Source organism: Hippocampus bargibanti, linkage group LG11 (assembly GCF_051943395.1).
Source record: "Hippocampus bargibanti isolate YZ-2025 linkage group LG11, ASM5194339v1, whole genome shotgun sequence".
Taxonomy (NCBI): domain Eukaryota; kingdom Metazoa; phylum Chordata; class Actinopteri; order Syngnathiformes; family Syngnathidae; genus Hippocampus; species Hippocampus bargibanti.
The window spans coordinates 9,621,403-9,639,407 of record NC_142744.1 but is presented as its reverse complement, the minus strand read 5'-3'; the positions used below and the strand labels follow the sequence as shown (position 1 = coordinate 9,639,407).

The 18,005-nt window shown below is 39.3% G+C and overlaps 3 protein-coding genes across 4 annotated transcripts in view; 2 read left to right on the top strand and 1 right to left on the bottom strand.

Moving 5' to 3' along the window:
- Nucleotides 1-95: 95 nt before the first annotated feature.
- bag1 (BAG cochaperone 1) lies at nt 96-3,693 on the top strand. The gene is made up of 7 exons (XM_089008125.1): nt 96-198; nt 626-754; nt 823-905; nt 979-1,092; nt 1,389-1,496; nt 2,257-2,319; nt 2,422-3,693. Exons 1-7 carry the CDS (start codon nt 162-164, stop codon nt 2,509-2,511), a joined length of 624 nt encoding a protein of 207 aa, XP_088864251.1. The 5' UTR covers nt 96-161; the 3' UTR covers nt 2,512-3,693.
- A 136-nt stretch (nt 3,694-3,829) lies between these two features.
- Nucleotides 3,830-7,120, bottom strand: myl12.2 (myosin, light chain 12, genome duplicate 2). Its single transcript, XM_089008126.1, has 4 exons — nt 7,031-7,120; nt 6,499-6,711; nt 6,271-6,432; nt 3,830-5,436 (listed from the first exon to the last, which is right to left on the bottom strand). The coding sequence occupies exons 2-4, from the start codon at nt 6,680-6,682 to the stop codon at nt 5,264-5,266; spliced, it is 519 nt and encodes a 172-aa protein (XP_088864252.1). The 5' UTR covers nt 6,683-6,711; nt 7,031-7,120; the 3' UTR covers nt 3,830-5,263.
- A 1,008-nt stretch (nt 7,121-8,128) lies between these two features.
- Nucleotides 8,129-18,005, top strand: part of myom1a (myomesin 1a (skelemin)) — a 30,372-nt gene continuing 20,495 nt past the window's right edge. For both annotated transcript variants that reach the window (XM_089008116.1, XM_089008115.1), the window contains exons 1-10: nt 8,129-8,285; nt 10,220-10,475; nt 13,680-13,829; nt 13,908-14,094; nt 14,172-14,329; nt 15,978-16,070; nt 16,175-16,263; nt 16,543-16,584; nt 17,484-17,645; nt 17,719-17,880. In XM_089008116.1, the coding sequence (XP_088864242.1) occupies nt 10,267-10,475; nt 13,680-13,829; nt 13,908-14,094; nt 14,172-14,329; nt 15,978-16,070; nt 16,175-16,263; nt 16,543-16,584; nt 17,484-17,645; nt 17,719-17,880 (1,252 nt within the window). In that variant the 5' untranslated portion in view covers nt 8,129-8,285; nt 10,220-10,266. The remainder of the gene's footprint in view (nt 8,286-10,219; nt 10,476-13,679; nt 13,830-13,907; nt 14,095-14,171; nt 14,330-15,977; nt 16,071-16,174; nt 16,264-16,542; nt 16,585-17,483; nt 17,646-17,718; nt 17,881-18,005) is intronic.

Below are 18,005 nucleotides of genomic sequence, written 5' to 3'. Positions count from 1 at the left end.
CATCATTTAGGAAACACCGTTTCAAGTAGTATTGTTGAAATTAATTCGTCGTAAATTCTGTAAAATAAACTGCTTCCGGTCTTACCCGGAAACAGTTCACTGTCTATAACTTTTCGCATCGTTTTTCATGTCACCATCAATGTAAACGGGGATATTTAAATATGTCGGCGCAAGCTATCACCGTGTTAGTCGCTTACGGTAATATTGTAACCTTCCAATTATCAGAACATACTCGAATAAAATTCACGTTTTTTTTGTTGTAGGCGAATTAGAGTTGGTGGAAATAAATGGCTTGCTAGCGTTCTTGCTCGTTATCGTACAGCGTTATCGTACGCTGTTCAATATTTTGCTTACTCGGGGGCGTGCATTTTAACGATGATTTGAAAAATATATCACGCTGCGTTGTGTTTGTCATTGGATTCGGTTTCAGTAAAGTGTGTGGCTCACTGGAATCACGCTCGAGTCTTAAATTATCACGTTTGCCTCACAGTTGTGAAATTGGGGCTAGTGTTTTCCCCCTATTATATTTGCATTGTTTTTAGGTTATATGTGTTAATATGTACAAATGCTATACAAATGAATGAAATAATTTTTGTTTGATATTACTTATAATTCCCCACTCCAGGTTCTACAAAGCACATTATCAAGGTGACCGCTCAGGAGGATGGCAAGAGTCCCACTGTCAAAGACCTGTCAGATTGTCTCACACAACTCACTGGAGTCCCTCAGGCCTCTCAGAAGCTCATCTTCAAGGGTAAAAGTCACTTTTGGATGGCTGTCGGTTCGATTATTTTCCTCATTGCCATTTTGCTGATGTTACAGGAAAGTCACTGAAGGACATGGAGCAGACACTGTCCAGCTACGGGATAAGTGACAGATGCAAGCTCATGATGATTGGAAAGAGGGTGACGATTTAAGTGTTTCTTTATGTGTGTGTGTTTATGTATTATAGTGTATAAAGAAGGAATCTCTCAACAGAACAGTCCCGAGGAGGAAGCTGAGCTGAAGAAGCTGAAAGACATCGAAAAATCAGTAGAGCAGATGGCAAAAAAGCTCGAGAAGGTTGACGGGGAGCTGACTGGACTGAAGAACGTATGTTTGTTTATTTTTTTTCTTACTCTGTTCATGTCATAGTCCGCATAAAAATACTAAGGACCGAGAAAATTTGGCTCGAAATAAGTACAGAGCCCAATTATGAATGATGAAAAAAAAAAGAATTTGCAATGGATTCATAACCAACTTTCATTCCTAAAATGTATTTTTTTTTCCTGGTAAAATGTGATATGTACCTTTTATTTTCATTCTTTACGGTGTAGTCAGTCACATGATTTTCAGTTGATAATCTCAGGTGTAAAAATATTGTATATACTTTGTGACATTTTTTACAGGGCTTCCTGGCCAAAGATCTTCAGGCCGAAGCTCTGGGCAAACTTGACCATCGAGTGAAAGTCGCAGCCGAACAGTTGATGAAGATCCTGGAGCAGATCGATGCACTGGTAATTTCTTTTACCTTAATTTCATACATGGGGGGAAAATATCATTGTTCAGTCTATCCTTAGTATGTGAGTTTATTTCGAGCCATATTCATAACTAAAAATACTTGCATCTTAAATCCTCATGAATAGAAACGCAATAAATCTTCGTAGTTTTTGTGATATATATGTATTTACAGTGTTTTTTTTAAGAAAAAATCACTCTACAATATTGTACTTTATAAAATATTCTACTGTTTACATCCTGGCCACATGGGGACAGTGTGATACATAAACATAAACAATGAACATGCAAAATATATACAGTAAAGTCTCGTTATATCGATATTCAAGGGAGTCCGAAAAAATATCGATATAACCGGGACTATCGATATATCCGACCCTGTTTGCATGTAATTTTCTCAGTGATGACGGGATGAGTAACAAAGAAGTTACTGCAACTACATCGACCATCCCAAAAATAAATAAAACGACTTTATTATATCGTACAGTTTATTTCTTTAATTACAATACAATAGCACATTTATTATACATAAAATAAGGAATATTTTGTGTAGTTTTAAGGCTTATTTAGTAGAAAATGATGTTTTATGAGGACCTAGAAACTGATTATTGTCATTTTGAATGGTTTCCTATGGGACATTGTTTGGAAGACACACTTTTCGCCTTAGACACACTTTCTGGGAACCAATTAAGTTCGTAAACTTAGGTATCACCGTACAATACTGTTATATGTAATTAAAATGTGTGACTTTGCCTTCAGAGCGTCCCGGATAATTTCAATGACTGCCGGCACAAGAAAAAGGGCCTCGTGAAGACAGTACAGGTAGGTGCTTGACTGACTCACCTCTCTGCGCCATTCAATGAAACTACGGCAAAAATAAAAAATCAAATTAGCAGTGTTGCTCACAAGATATCCTTGCGTCAGGACTTCTTGGCCCAGTGTGACAAGATGGAGGCTTGCATATCAGACCACCTGACAAAGATCCAGTGTAAAAATCTGGCCCTGGCAGATTGAAGATGTACTGTGTTCATATAGTTGTCATTGCTCCGTGAGCAACTACTTTGATGTGTACAGAAAGCACCTGCGTTATCTTTATTTAATAATATAGTGGTGTTTTGCGATAGGAGTGACCCAATTTACAAGTTGTGTGAGATATGTGTTCGCATTCTGATGTGATTTTTTTTTTTTTTTTTATACTTAAAGGACAACCGACGTCTCCGGACAAGTTGTGTCCATAATTTGTAAAATGGCTTCAAATGACTTCTACTGAGCGTATTTTACAAAGATTCCACCGCATATAGCTATATTTTACGTTTTAAGACTCGCGCTGAATATTCAGGAAGTCTTGTTTTTGAGTTGGTGACGAGTCCGTACGTGACGTCACTGAAGGAACGCCCCTGACCGAGAAAAGGACACATTGTAGCAGTCCTTCCATCAGGTCAATATATTTTGCTGTACTTGTTTGGTCTGAAAACGTCATGTTGCACCAAAAAGCCGCCAGAAGAGGGCGACCAAGGTCTATGTAAGGAATTTATCAGTCTGTGGAAACGGGCTGATTCGTTCCTCACAACAGCTCGGTGGCCATTTTTGGGTGCGACATTCCCCCTCACCCATTTGCCTCAAAATGACACTGAATAAATTCTTTAATCGATTGCAAACATGTATGCTTTCCTCTTCAGAACTATTTGAATCACATTCATAACTGGATGTGGAACAAGAAAGATTCTCCGAATCTGAAGCTATTGTTTTGATTCTTCAGCAATGCAAGACGTCTTGGCGTGACATCATGAACTGGGGGCGGGACTTTCTGAAAATAATAATTCATTTCATTTCTAAGCGCCTTTCAAAACTCTCAAATGCCCAATTCGCAGCTCAATTTTTTTTGCAGTTTTGGGACACTTTAAGCCATTTTTATTGGTGTTTTGCATTTGACTAAAAATATTAGCCTGCGTGTTTTGGGTATTTTAGATGCTATAAAACGTTTTTCTGATGTCAGGAAACAAAAAAGTGACGTCTGTTGTCCTTTAAGAGTCAAAATTTGCGATACGAGTGCTGTACGGTGGCAATGAAATCAACTCATGACGACAACATTCTCGTTTAGCCTTTAGGCTGCTAGCTTAAGGCTACTACATAATTCATCACACATAATTTGCTGACATCAGGAAGAGTCGTTATACATACAAAAATTTCACTTTTCAGAAGACCCACAAAAAATGCCATTTTTGTTCAACCATTAATATTTCATTGTGAAAGAGAATATGCCATTTTCAACACTTTTGATAGGTCAGTCATTTGTAAAAATAAATAAATAAAATAGCACATTAATATTGAGTTATGTATCACATCGGTATTTATTGGAACAATTTTACAAAGCACACCCTTAGTAGATGTGCTTTGTAGAAAGAAGGAAATTATATTTGTTTAAAAATCTGATCAATTGATTAATCAGCAAACTAATTGACAGATTCATTGAAAGGTTCGTTATGTCAATTACATATTTTTTCAATGCAAGATAAAATTCAGGTATTGAAAAAGTTTTGGGAGAAAAAAATCTAATTAACTAATCACATCTTGAGGGTGACTGTCAAAACTGAATCAAACAATGATGTCAATGTTTTTTTAATATTTATGAGAAATGAACAATTATTTAACATGGGATGTCTTAGTCAAGAAAGGATGGTAACAGTTTAAAGGACAACCGACACCATTTTTTTGTTTCCAAACTGACATCAGAAAAACGTTTTATAGCATCTAAAATACCCAAAACATGCAGGCTGATATTTTTAGTCAAATGCAAAACACCAATACAATTGACTTAGTGTCCCAAAACTGCCACAAAATGAGCTCCGAACTGGTAAGATTCAGAAAGTCCCGCCCCCTTGTTCGTGACGTCACTATTGGTCACACACTGCCTTGCTCCAGAATCAAAACAATGGCTTCAGAGTTAAGATTCGGAGACGATGCTTCTTTGTTACTCATCCAGTTATGAATACGATTCAAATAGTTCTGAAGAGGAAAGCATAAATGTTTACAATCGATTAAAGTAGTTCTCCTGTATCAATTCCAGCCGTCTGGACTCCAATGTAGCGCCCAGAAAATGCACAAAATGGCGCACAAGCTCCGTTGGGAATGGGCTAATTTGTCCGTGGGAATTTATGCGTGTTACCTCAATTGGCTGCGACACAAAAGGATTCACCATCGTGTTATTTATGTATTTTTCCTTCTAATTTCACCATCAACACCGTTTTTTCAGAGGAAACAAAGTACCCAAAATGCATTGTGTGTCGCTTTCTCAGTCAGGGGCATTCCAAATGTGACGTCACTCAGGGGATCGTCATCAACTCGAAAACAAGACTTCCTGAATATTCAGCGCGAGTCTTAAAACGTAAAATATAGCTATATGCGGTGGAATCTTTGTAAAAAAAAAAAGTTATTTGAAGTGATATTACAAAGTATGGACACACTTGTCCGGAGGTGTCGGTTGTCCTTTAAGACTTAAAAAAAACTACAACAACCAAGACTTTGTTTAGGTGTGCGAATGTTACGCTTGTATTTCCTAAATGCCAACTGTATCAAGAGTTGATCCCAAATTCATGATCAAAAGTCACAGTAACATACACATTACATACGTTCAAGTTCTTCAACTTGAACACATACTCAATGATGTGCAAATGAGCAGGAAGCAGCTACATGACAGCCTTCCCGGTGGGCTATACAAAAACACAATTTGCATAAGGAAAACTCCTCCGATGGTGGGGGTCGGTGGTTAATCATCCTTGTCCTTGGCGCCGTGCTTGAGAATACGCGTGAACGCCATATAGTTGAAGTTACCCTTCTTATCGATGGGCGCTTCCCGGAAGAGCTCATCCACTTCCTCGTCCGTGAACCTGTCCCCCATGGTGGTCAACAACTCACGGAGCTGTTCCTCCTGCATCATTCCTGCAGTCGCCACAATAGAAAGGAACACTTGTTGCCAGAGATATGACTGTCAGACACTGTGGACAGAGACTCGGAACCAGAAAGATTGTCCCTACTGCCGGCAGGAAATGCAGCCATCTATGACATACGTCTGAATTATTCGCCCCTCTGCCAAGCTATGTATTGAGAATACATGCAAATTAAAGTGATACATTAGTAAAACATAGTTTTCTTGATTAGAATATGTTCTGAGCACCAACAGAAGTAAGCAATAAAACATTGAGTTTCCCATGAATTGATAAGTTTGTGTCCTGGCGAATGACCTCTTCATGTGAAAAGGAGTTTAAAGTCCTAAATTACCCCTGTGATATGGACTGCCCCAAGTCGTAAATGACTCCTGTGAAGCTGACCGTTTAAATTGCTGTGTCCGTCGACCTGATTGACCTCAGGTTGCCTGTGCTTCAAATGTCTTGACTAAGCATACTGTTGACTAAACATACAACAGCGTGACATTTTTCAATATGATAACTTCTCTATCACTTGTTCAACTCAATTTTCCATAAACTGTACTTCCTTCTTAAAAATCTGGCAAACCACTGTTTATTTATTTTTGCCCCTTTTTTGTCAGATGGAAAAAATATTATTTTCTGAACATCAGATTTGTACCTGAACAAATGAAGTTGTTAATTTTACTGTATGTTGGGACTACAATAAAGGGTGTCTCATCTCCTTGTCTCCTTGATGTGACTTTTAGTGGGCGGCACCATCATATAAACAACAAAACTTAAGAAAAAAACAGATTTGTCCTGAACCAATATTTTTGGCAACGCGATCAAAGCTTCAAAGGGCACTCACCCGTGCCTTCTTCGTCAAAGCAGGCAAAAGCATTTCGAATGACGTCCTCTGGGTCGGTGCCATTCAGCTTCTCTCCAAACATGGTGAGGAACATGGTGAAGTTGATCGGACCTGGGGCTTCGTTCATCATGGCCTCGAGGTATTCATCGGTAGGGTTTTTACCTGTGGAAAAAAACACAATGTGTTTACTGGTCAGAAAGTTCTGTTGTTTTTGTGTTGCTGGTCTACCTAGAGAGGCCAACATGTCATGAAGGTCTTCCTTGTCGATGAAGCCATCCCTGTTTTGGTCAATCATGTTGAAGGCCTCCTTGAATTCTTGGATCTGGGACTGGTCGAACATGGCAAACACGTTGGAGGTGGCGCGCTGAGGGCGTTTCTTGGTGTTCTTTCCCTTGGCCCTTTTGCTCGACATGGTGGCGACTCAAAAGTCCCTTCTGCCTCCTTATGGAGCGAAAATATCAACGATATGCATAAAACATTCACAACAACATTACCAAAAAATTAGTTCCACCGGTGTAGCACTTGTGCCCGCTGAGATTCTTTGATAAGTGCAGTTTCCATCATTTTAAACAGTTCAAAAGGATCACAGAATAGTCGCGCTTTTTTCATTCATTCATTACGCTACATCCCGTCATTTTAGGTAGTTCGCTAGCTACGCTGACCTATTTAAACTACCCATGGAGCTGGCCAATACGCGTGAAATTTTTGGCTTTCAGCTAAGTGGGTTAGATTAATGATGGGTTCAAATAAAAACTCTGACCTTGGAATATTGAGGAGTAATTAGTAGTCACGCACAGATGTCTACAAGGAATCTTCCGGCCTGCTCGTGTTCAATGGACGAGCTCCGTACTTCCTGTTTGTCATATGGACCAATCAGAACACGTCTAACAGTATTTTACTTCCGCCTTGTCAAACGCTCATTCAGCGAGGAGCTCAACGTTTCATAGTTATATTTTCGCTTTATTAGGACAAAATATGTTTATTCGTTCAAACTTAAAGACAAAGAAATGTGTTATGGGGTCAATGAGTGTAATTCTTTATTTTGGGGTTCATGCGAACGCTTCGGTACGCTCTTCAGATACACTACCCTCAATTGCTCGCTGAAAAATTAGTTATTCAAAGAGAACCTAACTACAAATCGTATTTTTACAAATATATCCAATTATGTGTCCTAAAGTAACAGTGTTTGTGTGGAATGTTCTCACGGATCTTGCTTGCTATTTTGCCATCAGCTTGAAAAAAAACTTTCATGACGGAACGGGGAGTTTAGTGTAAAATGTCTTAAATGATGCGTACTTTACGAAACACATCAACACGTTGACATTCTCTGTTTAATACCGTAATTCTTTTGGTAATGATTTTGCACTATCAAGATAAAACTGGAAGTTGCCGAACGCAGCGGAGAAAGACGATGTTATGACAGCTCTTCGCCACGAGGTGGGAGTGTAAGGTCGTGGCAACGAGACAGCTGATTCGTCACGGTCAAACATCTCGTGCATCTGATTATAATAATGTACATATATTTATATATATTTACGTTTATTTAAATTAAATTATATGCGTCACTATGAGTTTGAAAAGTGACCTAATTACGAGTGACACTAAATCCCAACAATATATTCCAAACGCACTTTCAAGCTTTTTTTCCCCTTGTAGTCGCCCTCTAAAATAAAAATAAAGAACAGAATGTCGGTATATTTTTTTGTGGCAATGATATTTGTAACGTAAAAGTTTCAGAAGTTCCAGCAAGTCAATAGTTTGAGTATGGCGGGGTAATTCAAGGAGCTCTCTCCTTCTTATGATCTAAATTTAAATGTGTCCTAACCTTAAAAGGTCCTGAGGGCGCCTTGTGGGTTCTGCAGAGTAGCAGCATTATATTTTTGGTCTGTGAACCACTCTCTTGTCCGCTAGCCCTCAGTCCTGCTTGTCTACCCCGTGTCCTGGATTTTATTGTGTTGACATTTTTAACACCTCATATTTATCCACTGTTGGGATTCTTGGAAAACTTTATTTTGGTAAGTCCTGTTGATTCATTGTATGAATGAGTAGTTTGTGTCTTTGGTTTGCAACACGTATAAATAAGAAGGCTCCTCCAGCTAATTCGTGGTATTTTTTCATGCAAGGTATTGGGCAGGTTAACGTGCTGCCCTTCTTAAGGTAGAGGCTGCATGTCGCGTTGTTTTGAAATGACATTGGAAACATGCATGACAGGATTGTCCTGATAAAAGGACACAACAGCACTGTATTAATTATGAATATCACCATGATCTAATTCTGGAGATGATAAGGATGAAAACAAGGAAAGCAACAGTTGAATCAGGAAATGTTTTGTGTAGATGACCACAGAGTTTTCATAGAACTGTGTACGTCTCTCTTTTATTTACATATTTTATATTTGCTTGATAAATATTTCTAGGTTGAAATTGTTGGTTGTTTTATTAACTTGTGCTTGTAACAAGACACTTTCATTTTCTGTCTTCTGTTTATTTTCATGACAATTTCTATTAATTTATTTATTTATTTAGTTACTTATTTACCCATGTATTTAGTTATTTATTTATCGATGAAAAAGTTTCTTCAGCCGTCATCTGTACTTCTTTGAAGGTGTTGGACGTTTCGCTTCTTATCCAAGAAACTTCGTCAGCAACCTAAAGTCTTACTGGTAGTTTAGGCCCTATATTTATATATCCTTACTGTCCAGACATGGCGGTGCCTGACTCTGCTATGATAGGTCCCTGCTCTCAGGTTGGGGGGAGCAGAAGACTACTCCCTGCAGCTCCACTGATTGTTCATATTGTTCTGAGTAACGACTGGCCTGATTGCCCTACTTCCACCGGTATCACCTCATCCGTATTACTAATCCTATGTTGTCTGAGCAGGCTATTGTATGAACGATCCAAATTGAACATCACCCCACCATATCGGTTTAATGAAGGATTTAGCTGTTTTATGAAAATCGCTTCTTTTACTCCCCTTTCAAACCATCTATGTTCTTTCGCTAAAATTTTAACCTCATTGTCGTCAAATAAGTGGTTGCTAGATTTTAGGTGCATATGTCCTGCCGATTGAGGCCCACTAGTATTATCCCTGCGATGTTGATAAAGCCTTTTTTGAGAAATTGTTTAGTCTCCCCAATGTACTGCTCTTTACAATTTTCATTCTTACAATGTATTGAATAAACAACATTACTTTGTTTTTCATTTGGCAGCCTATCTTTTGGATGCACTAATTTTTGCCTTAACGTGTTTATCGGTTTGAAATAAGTAGGAATTTTCTGTTGCCAAAGGACTCTTTGTAGTTTTTCAGAAACTCCTGCAATGTAAGGTACTGCTACTCCTCTCCCTTTTGTATCTTCAGAATTTTTTTGTTTCATTCCCTATTCTTTCTTTCTGACATTTATTAACTGACCACTGAGGGTACCCACAGTTTGTGAGTGCTCTCCTGATATGTTTTGACTCCTTTTCTCTCCCTTAAACGCTTGTTTATTTATGTTCATTTTTTCCCCTTTCCTTATTTGAATTATTTTGTCCCACTACACAAAGGACTTTAAGTATTATGCAATCACTTTCAGTTATGACTTCCAACACCTGCAAAATGTCACAAAGACCTCATAAATTGGACTGTATTGGATTTACCGGTACCTTGGTTAGTCTCGCAGTCGTGAAATGTACATTTCACAGCAGCAAAGTTTTGGAAGGAAGAAGAAAGGAAAGGAAGAAGTACAAAATACAGGAGCTGCTGGAAAGGCAATATTAGTAAATATAATAAGTAAATATTCAATAATAAATATTAATGCAAATGAATTCCCATCTTTAAGGACAATTTACAAAGGGCTCCAATAGACAAACGTGTGGTCATAAATCAAAGAATGGGATGGTCAAAAATCAATCTGCATTGGCCATAAATACATCAATGGCGGTAATGATTTATTTATTTATCTATTTTGCAGAGCTGGTCTAGACGTAAAGTGTGTGACATTGCGGAGCGGCACCCAAGATGTCAGGATCAGGGCAAGTGTCACAGAAGGAGCAACAGCTGCAGCATCAGAAGGAGGTTTATCACCACCACCACCACTATCAACATCATCGGCAGCGGCAGCACCAGCAGCAGCATCATCACCATCAATATGAAAGCAGCAGTCACTTGAGCACCAAGTCATCCGTCAACAAACAGTCCTTCTCCACTTACAAGAGCGCTACCCGTGGGTAAGAGGATCCAAAATATCAACAAGAGACGGATCTGAGCTTATTTCATGGGATTTTTTTTTATCTGTGGTGCATCCTTTTCAAGAAGAACCTGGTGCCTTGAAATACGAGTGCCTTGACTTGCGAGTTTTTCAAAATGCTGACGTTACAATGGGATATTCCTCATAGGCACACAGGTTAATATCAAATATCGATGTGGTGGAGGTGTAGGCGTTGTAATGGATAAGAAAATGGCAGCTGGCTTGTTTTGGTCCTCAATTCCCCGCCCCCAGTCGTCGGTTAAAGCCACGTGATTGGTCAAGAACGCATCAGTGAGATGGGGAGGGGTTTACAGACAGAGAGAGTGAAGCCATTCTCCAAAAAAGAAAATGGCTGCCGACAATTTTTTGGTCCTCTATCCCCCGTCCCCAGTCTTCGGTTAAAGCCACGTGATTGGTCAAGAACGCGGCAGTGAGGGGAGGTGGTTTAAACATCAAAGAAACAGGCAGATGACAGAGAGAATGACAAAATGGACAGAAAACAGTGAAATTTGGGCTCGTTTCAACTTTCATAGTTCAAAGACAGAGTGTAGACTGCAAGGTTAAAATTCCCATCAATCAGGCTCCACAAATTACCCGCACTAGCCATCAGTTCAATTTGAAATGAAAAGAAAAGCAAGGGAACCAGCTATTAATGATGTGTCTAGTCTGTCTGCTTGCATCTGTTGCTATTGCAATATCACAACTTCCAAGATGTACAACCCAGAGCTCCTTGAGATACTTTATGCAAAAAGCATCAACGACCATCACAAAGGTAAATAAAACGACTGTATTATACAGTACAATTTATATCTTTAATGACAGTTTTAAGGCTTAGAAAATTAGAAAGTAGAAAATTATGTTCTATGGGGACCTGGGAATGGATTATTCTCATTTTAATGGTTTCCTGTGGGAAATTAATTTTTGGGATACACACTTTTCACCTTACACACTGTCTGGGAACCAATTGAGTTCATAAGCCAAGGTATCACTGTATTTCGCTTTTACAACAACTGAAGCTATAACAAAGTGCTTAACATGAACAACTATCATATACAGGAAATAAAGCAGTGACAAAGATAGTAGAAAGCACAAGGGAGTATCTTAGCTCGGTGGGTCCATAAACCTTGGCGATGACATCTGTACCTCTGATGATATCCAATATCAGTCAGCTGCATGAACCACTACATTTATCAATGGCCTGTCATCCTTCAATAGTAGAAAAGTGGTCTTGTTTTATCTCAAATTCATCAGTTAGTTTCATTTTTTTTATCTCAATTGTAGCAGCTGCAGCATCATTGTTACGTGTGTCAATGTCACGGAACATAAATCAACACGTATTGTCGTGTCCTTCACGTAGCAAATGTGGCACTGTCTCTATAAAGAGGCCAGGGAAGGAATTTGAGCTGGAGTCAAGCACTGCCGGATACTTTCACGAGCTGCTGGCCTATTTGTGGAGGCTGATTCGGCGCTGAAGACGCCTTCCTTGAATATTGACAACAAAAGAACATCTTGTCATATTTTTTGTCCTAAGACAGCAACTTTTTTTTGATACATTTTCTGCTAATTTTGTTTGCCTATCTTGTATTTGGGGAAGTGACCATGATCACGACATGACAAATAAACTGCTTGAACACTGTTACGAAACATAACAGCAGCAATATGTCTGTGTAAGCTCTCGGTCGTACAGGAGTGGTCCATGGATGAAAAGGTTTCTTCAGCCGTCATCTGTACTTCCTTGAAGGTGTCGGACGTTTCGCTCCTCATCCAAAAAGCTTCGTCAGCGAACTAAAATTATGCTGGTATCTCTGGCCCTATATATATTCCCAATGGACAGAAGTGGTGGTGCCAGACCTCTGCTTTGATAGGTCCCTGCTCTAAGGTTGGGGGAAGCAGTGGACTACTCCCTGAAGCTCATCTGATTACTACTTTTGGTCTGTTTTATTATGTTTTACGACTGGCTCTGATTGCCCCATTTGCTCTGGTCTCACCTCCTCAGCATGACTAAGCCTACGTGGTAACAATGTACGACGTCTGTTGTAAGCACAATCCAACTTTCACCCTTTGTGTGCTTCAAAGAAGTACAGATGTCGGTTGAAGAAACCTTTTCATCGATAACAGCTGCAAGTCATCACTAACTTGGATGAATTGATGAGTATATATTCTTATATGTTCTGACCAAATTCCCCATCTTCTTGCATCCACATGCAGTTTTAAAATACTGTAAACAGATACCTGGAACATCCCAAGCCAGCGGTTGAAGAAATATATTTCTTTATGTTCTCCTGTTACGTATTTATAAACCCGTAAGCAAGTGGTGTCCACAGTCAGGCTTAGGCGGACTGAAATACATCTTTCGTTTTTTACATTCAGTGCCAAAAGACACACCTCATGCATGCCAGACCCCCTAAAATAAACAGATACACATTTCAGTCATTGTGATTAAGAGGCAGGCACGGACAACAAGAAGCAAATGGTGCGCATGGCCGTGTCAGGTCAAAGGCCATCCAATTTTTCAGAGTGCTCATTTAAGTCTTGTAAGGGGAGGGGGTTCAAGTTAGTCTCAACGAAGGCCGAACTTCAGAACTGTGAGGCATATGTGCTGAAGATTACTTCACCGCGCTTCCCAAAGCAACATTAATATATATCAATAAATCACAGTGGCGGCTTGAGCGGGTTTTGTCTTAGGATAGTTCACTTCATGTTAACAATGAAACAAGGGCGCGGAAAATCCTACTGGATCCTGCGCACCCTGCCCATCACCTTTTCCAGCTACTCCACTCAGACAGGCGTTACCAATCCATGCGCACCAAATCCAGCAGATATTTAAACAGCTAATTCCCCCAAACCATTAACTCTCTAAACAGTAACCTAAATACGTATAACTGTATAGTGCCTCCTGCATTTTTTTATGATGATACTAGTGCTGCGTGTTCTCCCGGAGACACATTTCTTGTGTGTTCTACGTAGTTGGCCAATAAAGATAATTCTGATTCTGATGTGAGGAAATTCCAGCACTCGACATGGTAATGAATCATTTGTGTATTTTTTTACATTTGTGATGGGAGCATTGGAACCAATTAAGGGCATTTCCATTCATTTCGTTGGCAAACAATTATTTGAGATATGAACGTGTTGACTAAAGGCACTTCTATGTCACAGCACCGTTTTCTATGTTACTTTTAAGTACGAAAACCACCACAAAGTCCGAAGAAAAGGCGCTGCGGCAGGTGGTCAAGTCGTTGAGTCCACTACCCAAGCGAGCCAAGCGGACCTACCTGGCCACCGATTTGGACAAGGAAGTCATCGGTTATGTGATTCCGATTTTCAGAGCCAAGTGAGTGCCGGCCAATAATCTCTATACCGCCGACTCTTTGTGACGAGTAGAATTAAGACTTCCATTTCCGTTGTGAAGTCACGAGGAGGTGCGCGGCTTGATGGAGGCCCACGAGGACGACCAGACTGAGGAAGGCATCAACTACGTGGCTATGAGGAACCTGTTCGTCCGAGAGGCCAAGGAGGCGATGGAGGTCAAGGTGGAGAAAAAGAGCAGATTCACCCGCATTCGAGAGTCGGCGGAGCGTGTGCAACTAAGCAGGACTGTGAGTCAGCCTTTGTCGTTATTTTTTTTTATGAATTATTATTGAATTCATTATCCAAATACGAACTGACCACTCAGTTGGATGAGTGGACGGAGTTCCGCAAGAAAATGAACCCGGATAGTCTCACGCATCCCCCGGAGATGACCACCAAGCCCCGTGGTCAGACTGTTTGGGAGGGCCAGACCATCAGGCTGCATTGCGCCGTGCTTGGGTGGCCCAGACCAAGAATTGCCTGGTAAGTAACCCCCATTTGTAGTTTCAATTCAAAAGGGTTTGATACAAGGATTGTTGTGCGTCATGTTTCTCTGAGGATTTGTTGGAGCTCCGTTTAAAAAAAGAAATGGTTCGAATTTAAAGGACAACCGACGCTGCCAGACAAGTTGTGTCCATAATTTGTAAAATCACTTCAAATAATTTCTACTGTGCGTGTTTTACAAAGATTCCACCGCATATAGCTATATTTTACGTTTTAAGACTCGCGCTGAATATTCAGGAAGTCTTGTTTTACAAGTTGATGACGATGCCTGACGTCACGTCCGGAACACAATGCATTTTGGGTACTTTGTTTGGTCTGAAAACTTTGTGCTGACCTGTGTTGATGGCGAAATTAGAAGGAAAACACATAAATAACGCAATGGTGAATCGTTGTGTTTTGCACCAAGACTACTATTTGATAATAATAATAATAATACATTTCATTTATTTGATACTAGTTGACACAAATTCCCAGCAGACAAATCAGCCCATTTTCAACGGAGCTTGGGCGCCATCTTGTGCATTTTCTGGGACACTACATTGGAGTCCAGACGCCTCAAAATGATACGGAAGGACTTCTTTAATCAATTTCAAACATTTATGCTTTCCTCTTCAGAACTATTTGAATCATATTCATAACTGGATGAGGAACAAGAAAGCATCTTCTCCGAATCTGAACTCTCTGAAGCCATTGTTTTGATTTTAGAGCAAGGCAAGACGTCCTGGAGTGACGTCACGAGGGCGCGGGAGCTTCTGAAACTCGGCATCCCCGAGGTCATTTTGAAGTCGTTTTGGGTCATTTTAACTCATTTTTATTGGTGTTTTGCGTTTGACTATTTTAGATGCTATAAAACGTTATTCTGATGTCAGGAAACAAAAAAATGGTGTCGGTTGTCCTTTCAAGGACAACCAACGTCTCCGGCAAGGTGTGTCCATAATTTGTAAAATGGCTTCAAATGACTTCTACTGAGCGTATTTTACAAAGATTCCTTCGCATATAGCTATATTTTACGTTTTAAGACTCGTGCTGAATATTCCGGAAGTCTTGTTTTTGAGTTGGTGACGAGTCCGTACGTGACGTCACTAAAGGAACGCCCCTGACCGAAAAAAGACACATTGTAGCAGTCCTTCCATCACGTCAATACTTGTTTGGTCTGAAAACCTCGTGTTGCACCAGAAAGAGCCAGAAGAGGGCGTCCAAGCTCCATATAAGGAATTTATCAGCCTGTGGAAACGGAGGTGGCCACAGGAGGTCGCCATTTTGTGCCTCTTTTTCGTTGCGACATCTTCCCTCAATGTTGCCTCAAAATGGCATGGAATGAATTCTTTAATCGATTGCAAACATGTATGCTTTCCTCTTCAGAACTATTTGAATCATATTCATAACTGGATGTGTAACAAGAAAGCATATTATCCGAATCTGAAGCCAAAACAGGAAACAAAAAAGGGAACAAAAAAGTGACGTCGGTTGTCCTTTAAAGCTTCTGCTGAAATTTTTTTTGCGTTTTTTAAAAAATTCTTTTGGCTTCAAGATGGCGCCGCGAGAGTGGCTGCCTTTCCAGCAGTTCCTGGATTTTGTTTTTCTACTTCTTTCATTCCTTTCATCTTCCTTTCATGCGACATTCAAGGTACAAAAACAACGTGCTGATTGATGCCAAGGCACACCCCGAGAAGTATACCTTGGAGAGCAATTACAACATGCACTACCTGGAGATTAAAAAGTAGGTAATCACCGAGCTCAGTTAAAAAAAAATCACCTTTGTGTTTATGTGGTCTGAAAATGGATTTGGTTTGGATGACACCCCCTCACACTTCAACCCCCCAGCTGCGACTTCCTCGACACGGCCGCGTATCGGGTGTCTGCCCTCAACGTAAAAGGAGAAATGTCCTGCGTGGCCACCGTGGTTGTTAAACGTGAGTAAATTGCAGTCAAAACTCAGCATTTCATTTATAGTAAAGGGTGGATGAACTATGGTTACATAAAGCCCACTCTCTTTTTCAACCAAGACCTATTATGTCATTCAATTTTAGTGAACGTAAAGACAATTTTGAAAAAAAAATAAAAATCAACATGAAATATGATTGGTGAAAATTCTTGTTTGATAATTAACCCTTTCTGTAAAAAACATCAAGTTTGTCCCATTCAGAATTAAATTTGGCTCTCTATTTATTTATTTTATTTTTCCTCTGCAGGCTTCCACGATGAAGAAAGAGATCTGCTTGCGACCCAATCTCGTGAGTCAATCCGAGTTGGATCTTAGTTATGATTAACATGATATTTTAGGGAAGGATTGTTATATTAAAAACAAACAAGTAAATAAATAAATGCATAGATATATAAATACATAAATAAATAAATAAATAGACAAAAAAGACAAAATAATACATAAATGAAGTCAGGCGCGTGTGGCTGCCGCTGCCCACCCACAGAAAAACCTATCCGGTGACTGTAAAGTGACTTTGAGAGTTTTGAAAGACGCTTATAAATGAAATGTATTATTATTATTATTATTATTATTATTATTATTATTATTATTATTATTATTATTATTATTATATAAATGGATAAATAAAAAACTAATTAAATGATTGGATGATTAAATGAATAAACGAATGAGTGAATCAAGAAATACATAAATGAATGAATGAATGAATGATTGAATGAACAAACGAATGAATGAATGAACAAACGAATGAATGAACAAACAAATATGTAACTAAACAAAGAAACAAATGAACAAATAAATAAATGAATGAATAAATGAACAAACACATACATAAATACTAAATAAATAAATAAGTAAATAAACAAATAGATAAACAAAAAATAAATAAACACAAATAAATACATGGGTAAATAAATCAATGAATTAATAACTAAATGATTGGATGATTAAATAAATAAATAAACATAAATACATAAATACATCGATACATAAAGACATAAATGAATGAATGAATAAATGAATAAATAAACAAATGAATGAATAAACAAACGAATGAATGAACAAATAAACAAAGTTAAATAAATAAATAAATAAATACATAAATAAATACATAACTGCATGAATAAATAAATAAATAAATAAATATCCAATCCTTTTATGTTTGTGAAAGCATCTCCTGCATTGCAGGCGGCTTGACTTCCGACCAAGGTGTCACATTCGAGACCACCATCTTGGATAAATTCAAAGTGGCATTCGGTCGCGAGGGGGAGACGCTCAGCCTGGGCTGCACCGTGATCGTGTATCCCACGGTCAAGAACTACCAGCCCCAAGTGGTGTGGTACAAAAACGGTAAGTGAACCCACCATGAAGACAACGATCAATCTGAAATCTTTTGACTCCCCCCCCCCACCCCCACCCTTAGGTGTGCCGCTGAAACCATCTCAATGGGTGCACACGCAGTGGGCCGGGCAGCGGGCCACCCTCACGTTGGTCCACCTCAACAAGGAAGACGAGGGCATGTACACCATGCGCATCGTCACCAAATCCGGCTATGACACCTACTCAGCCTATGTGTTCGTCAGAGGTTGGTGTATTTATTGGAGGCAGGGAAAGAAAAAAATCTTCGCGAACGTTTTTGCGCCCTTTTGAAACCTTGAACGAAGCCTGACAAAAAACTCACATTCGGTTCCATACGCAAACACTCGCAAA

Bases quoted from the DNA above. Each gene is read 5' to 3' on its own strand.
- bag1 (XM_089008125.1), top strand. From the start codon at position 162: ATGTCGGCGCAAGCTATCACCGTGTTAGTCGCTTACG. The intron at 755-822 runs GTAAAAGTCACT...CTGATGTTACAG, and splicing joins TCAGAAGCTCATCTTCAAGG to GAAAGTCACTGAAGGACATG. The intron at 2,320-2,421 runs GTAGGTGCTTGA...TCCTTGCGTCAG, and splicing joins GCCTCGTGAAGACAGTACAG to GACTTCTTGGCCCAGTGTGA.
- myl12.2 (XM_089008126.1), bottom strand. From the start codon at position 6,682: ATGTCGAGCAAAAGGGCCAAGGGAAAGAACACCAAGAAACGCCCTCAG. The intron at 6,433-6,498 runs GTAGACCAGCAA...TTTTTTCCACAG, and splicing joins TGACATGTTGGCCTCTCTAG to GTAAAAACCCTACCGATGAA. The intron at 5,437-6,270 runs GTGAGTGCCCTT...TGGCGACTGCAG, and splicing joins CTTTGACGAAGAAGGCACGG to GAATGATGCAGGAGGAACAG.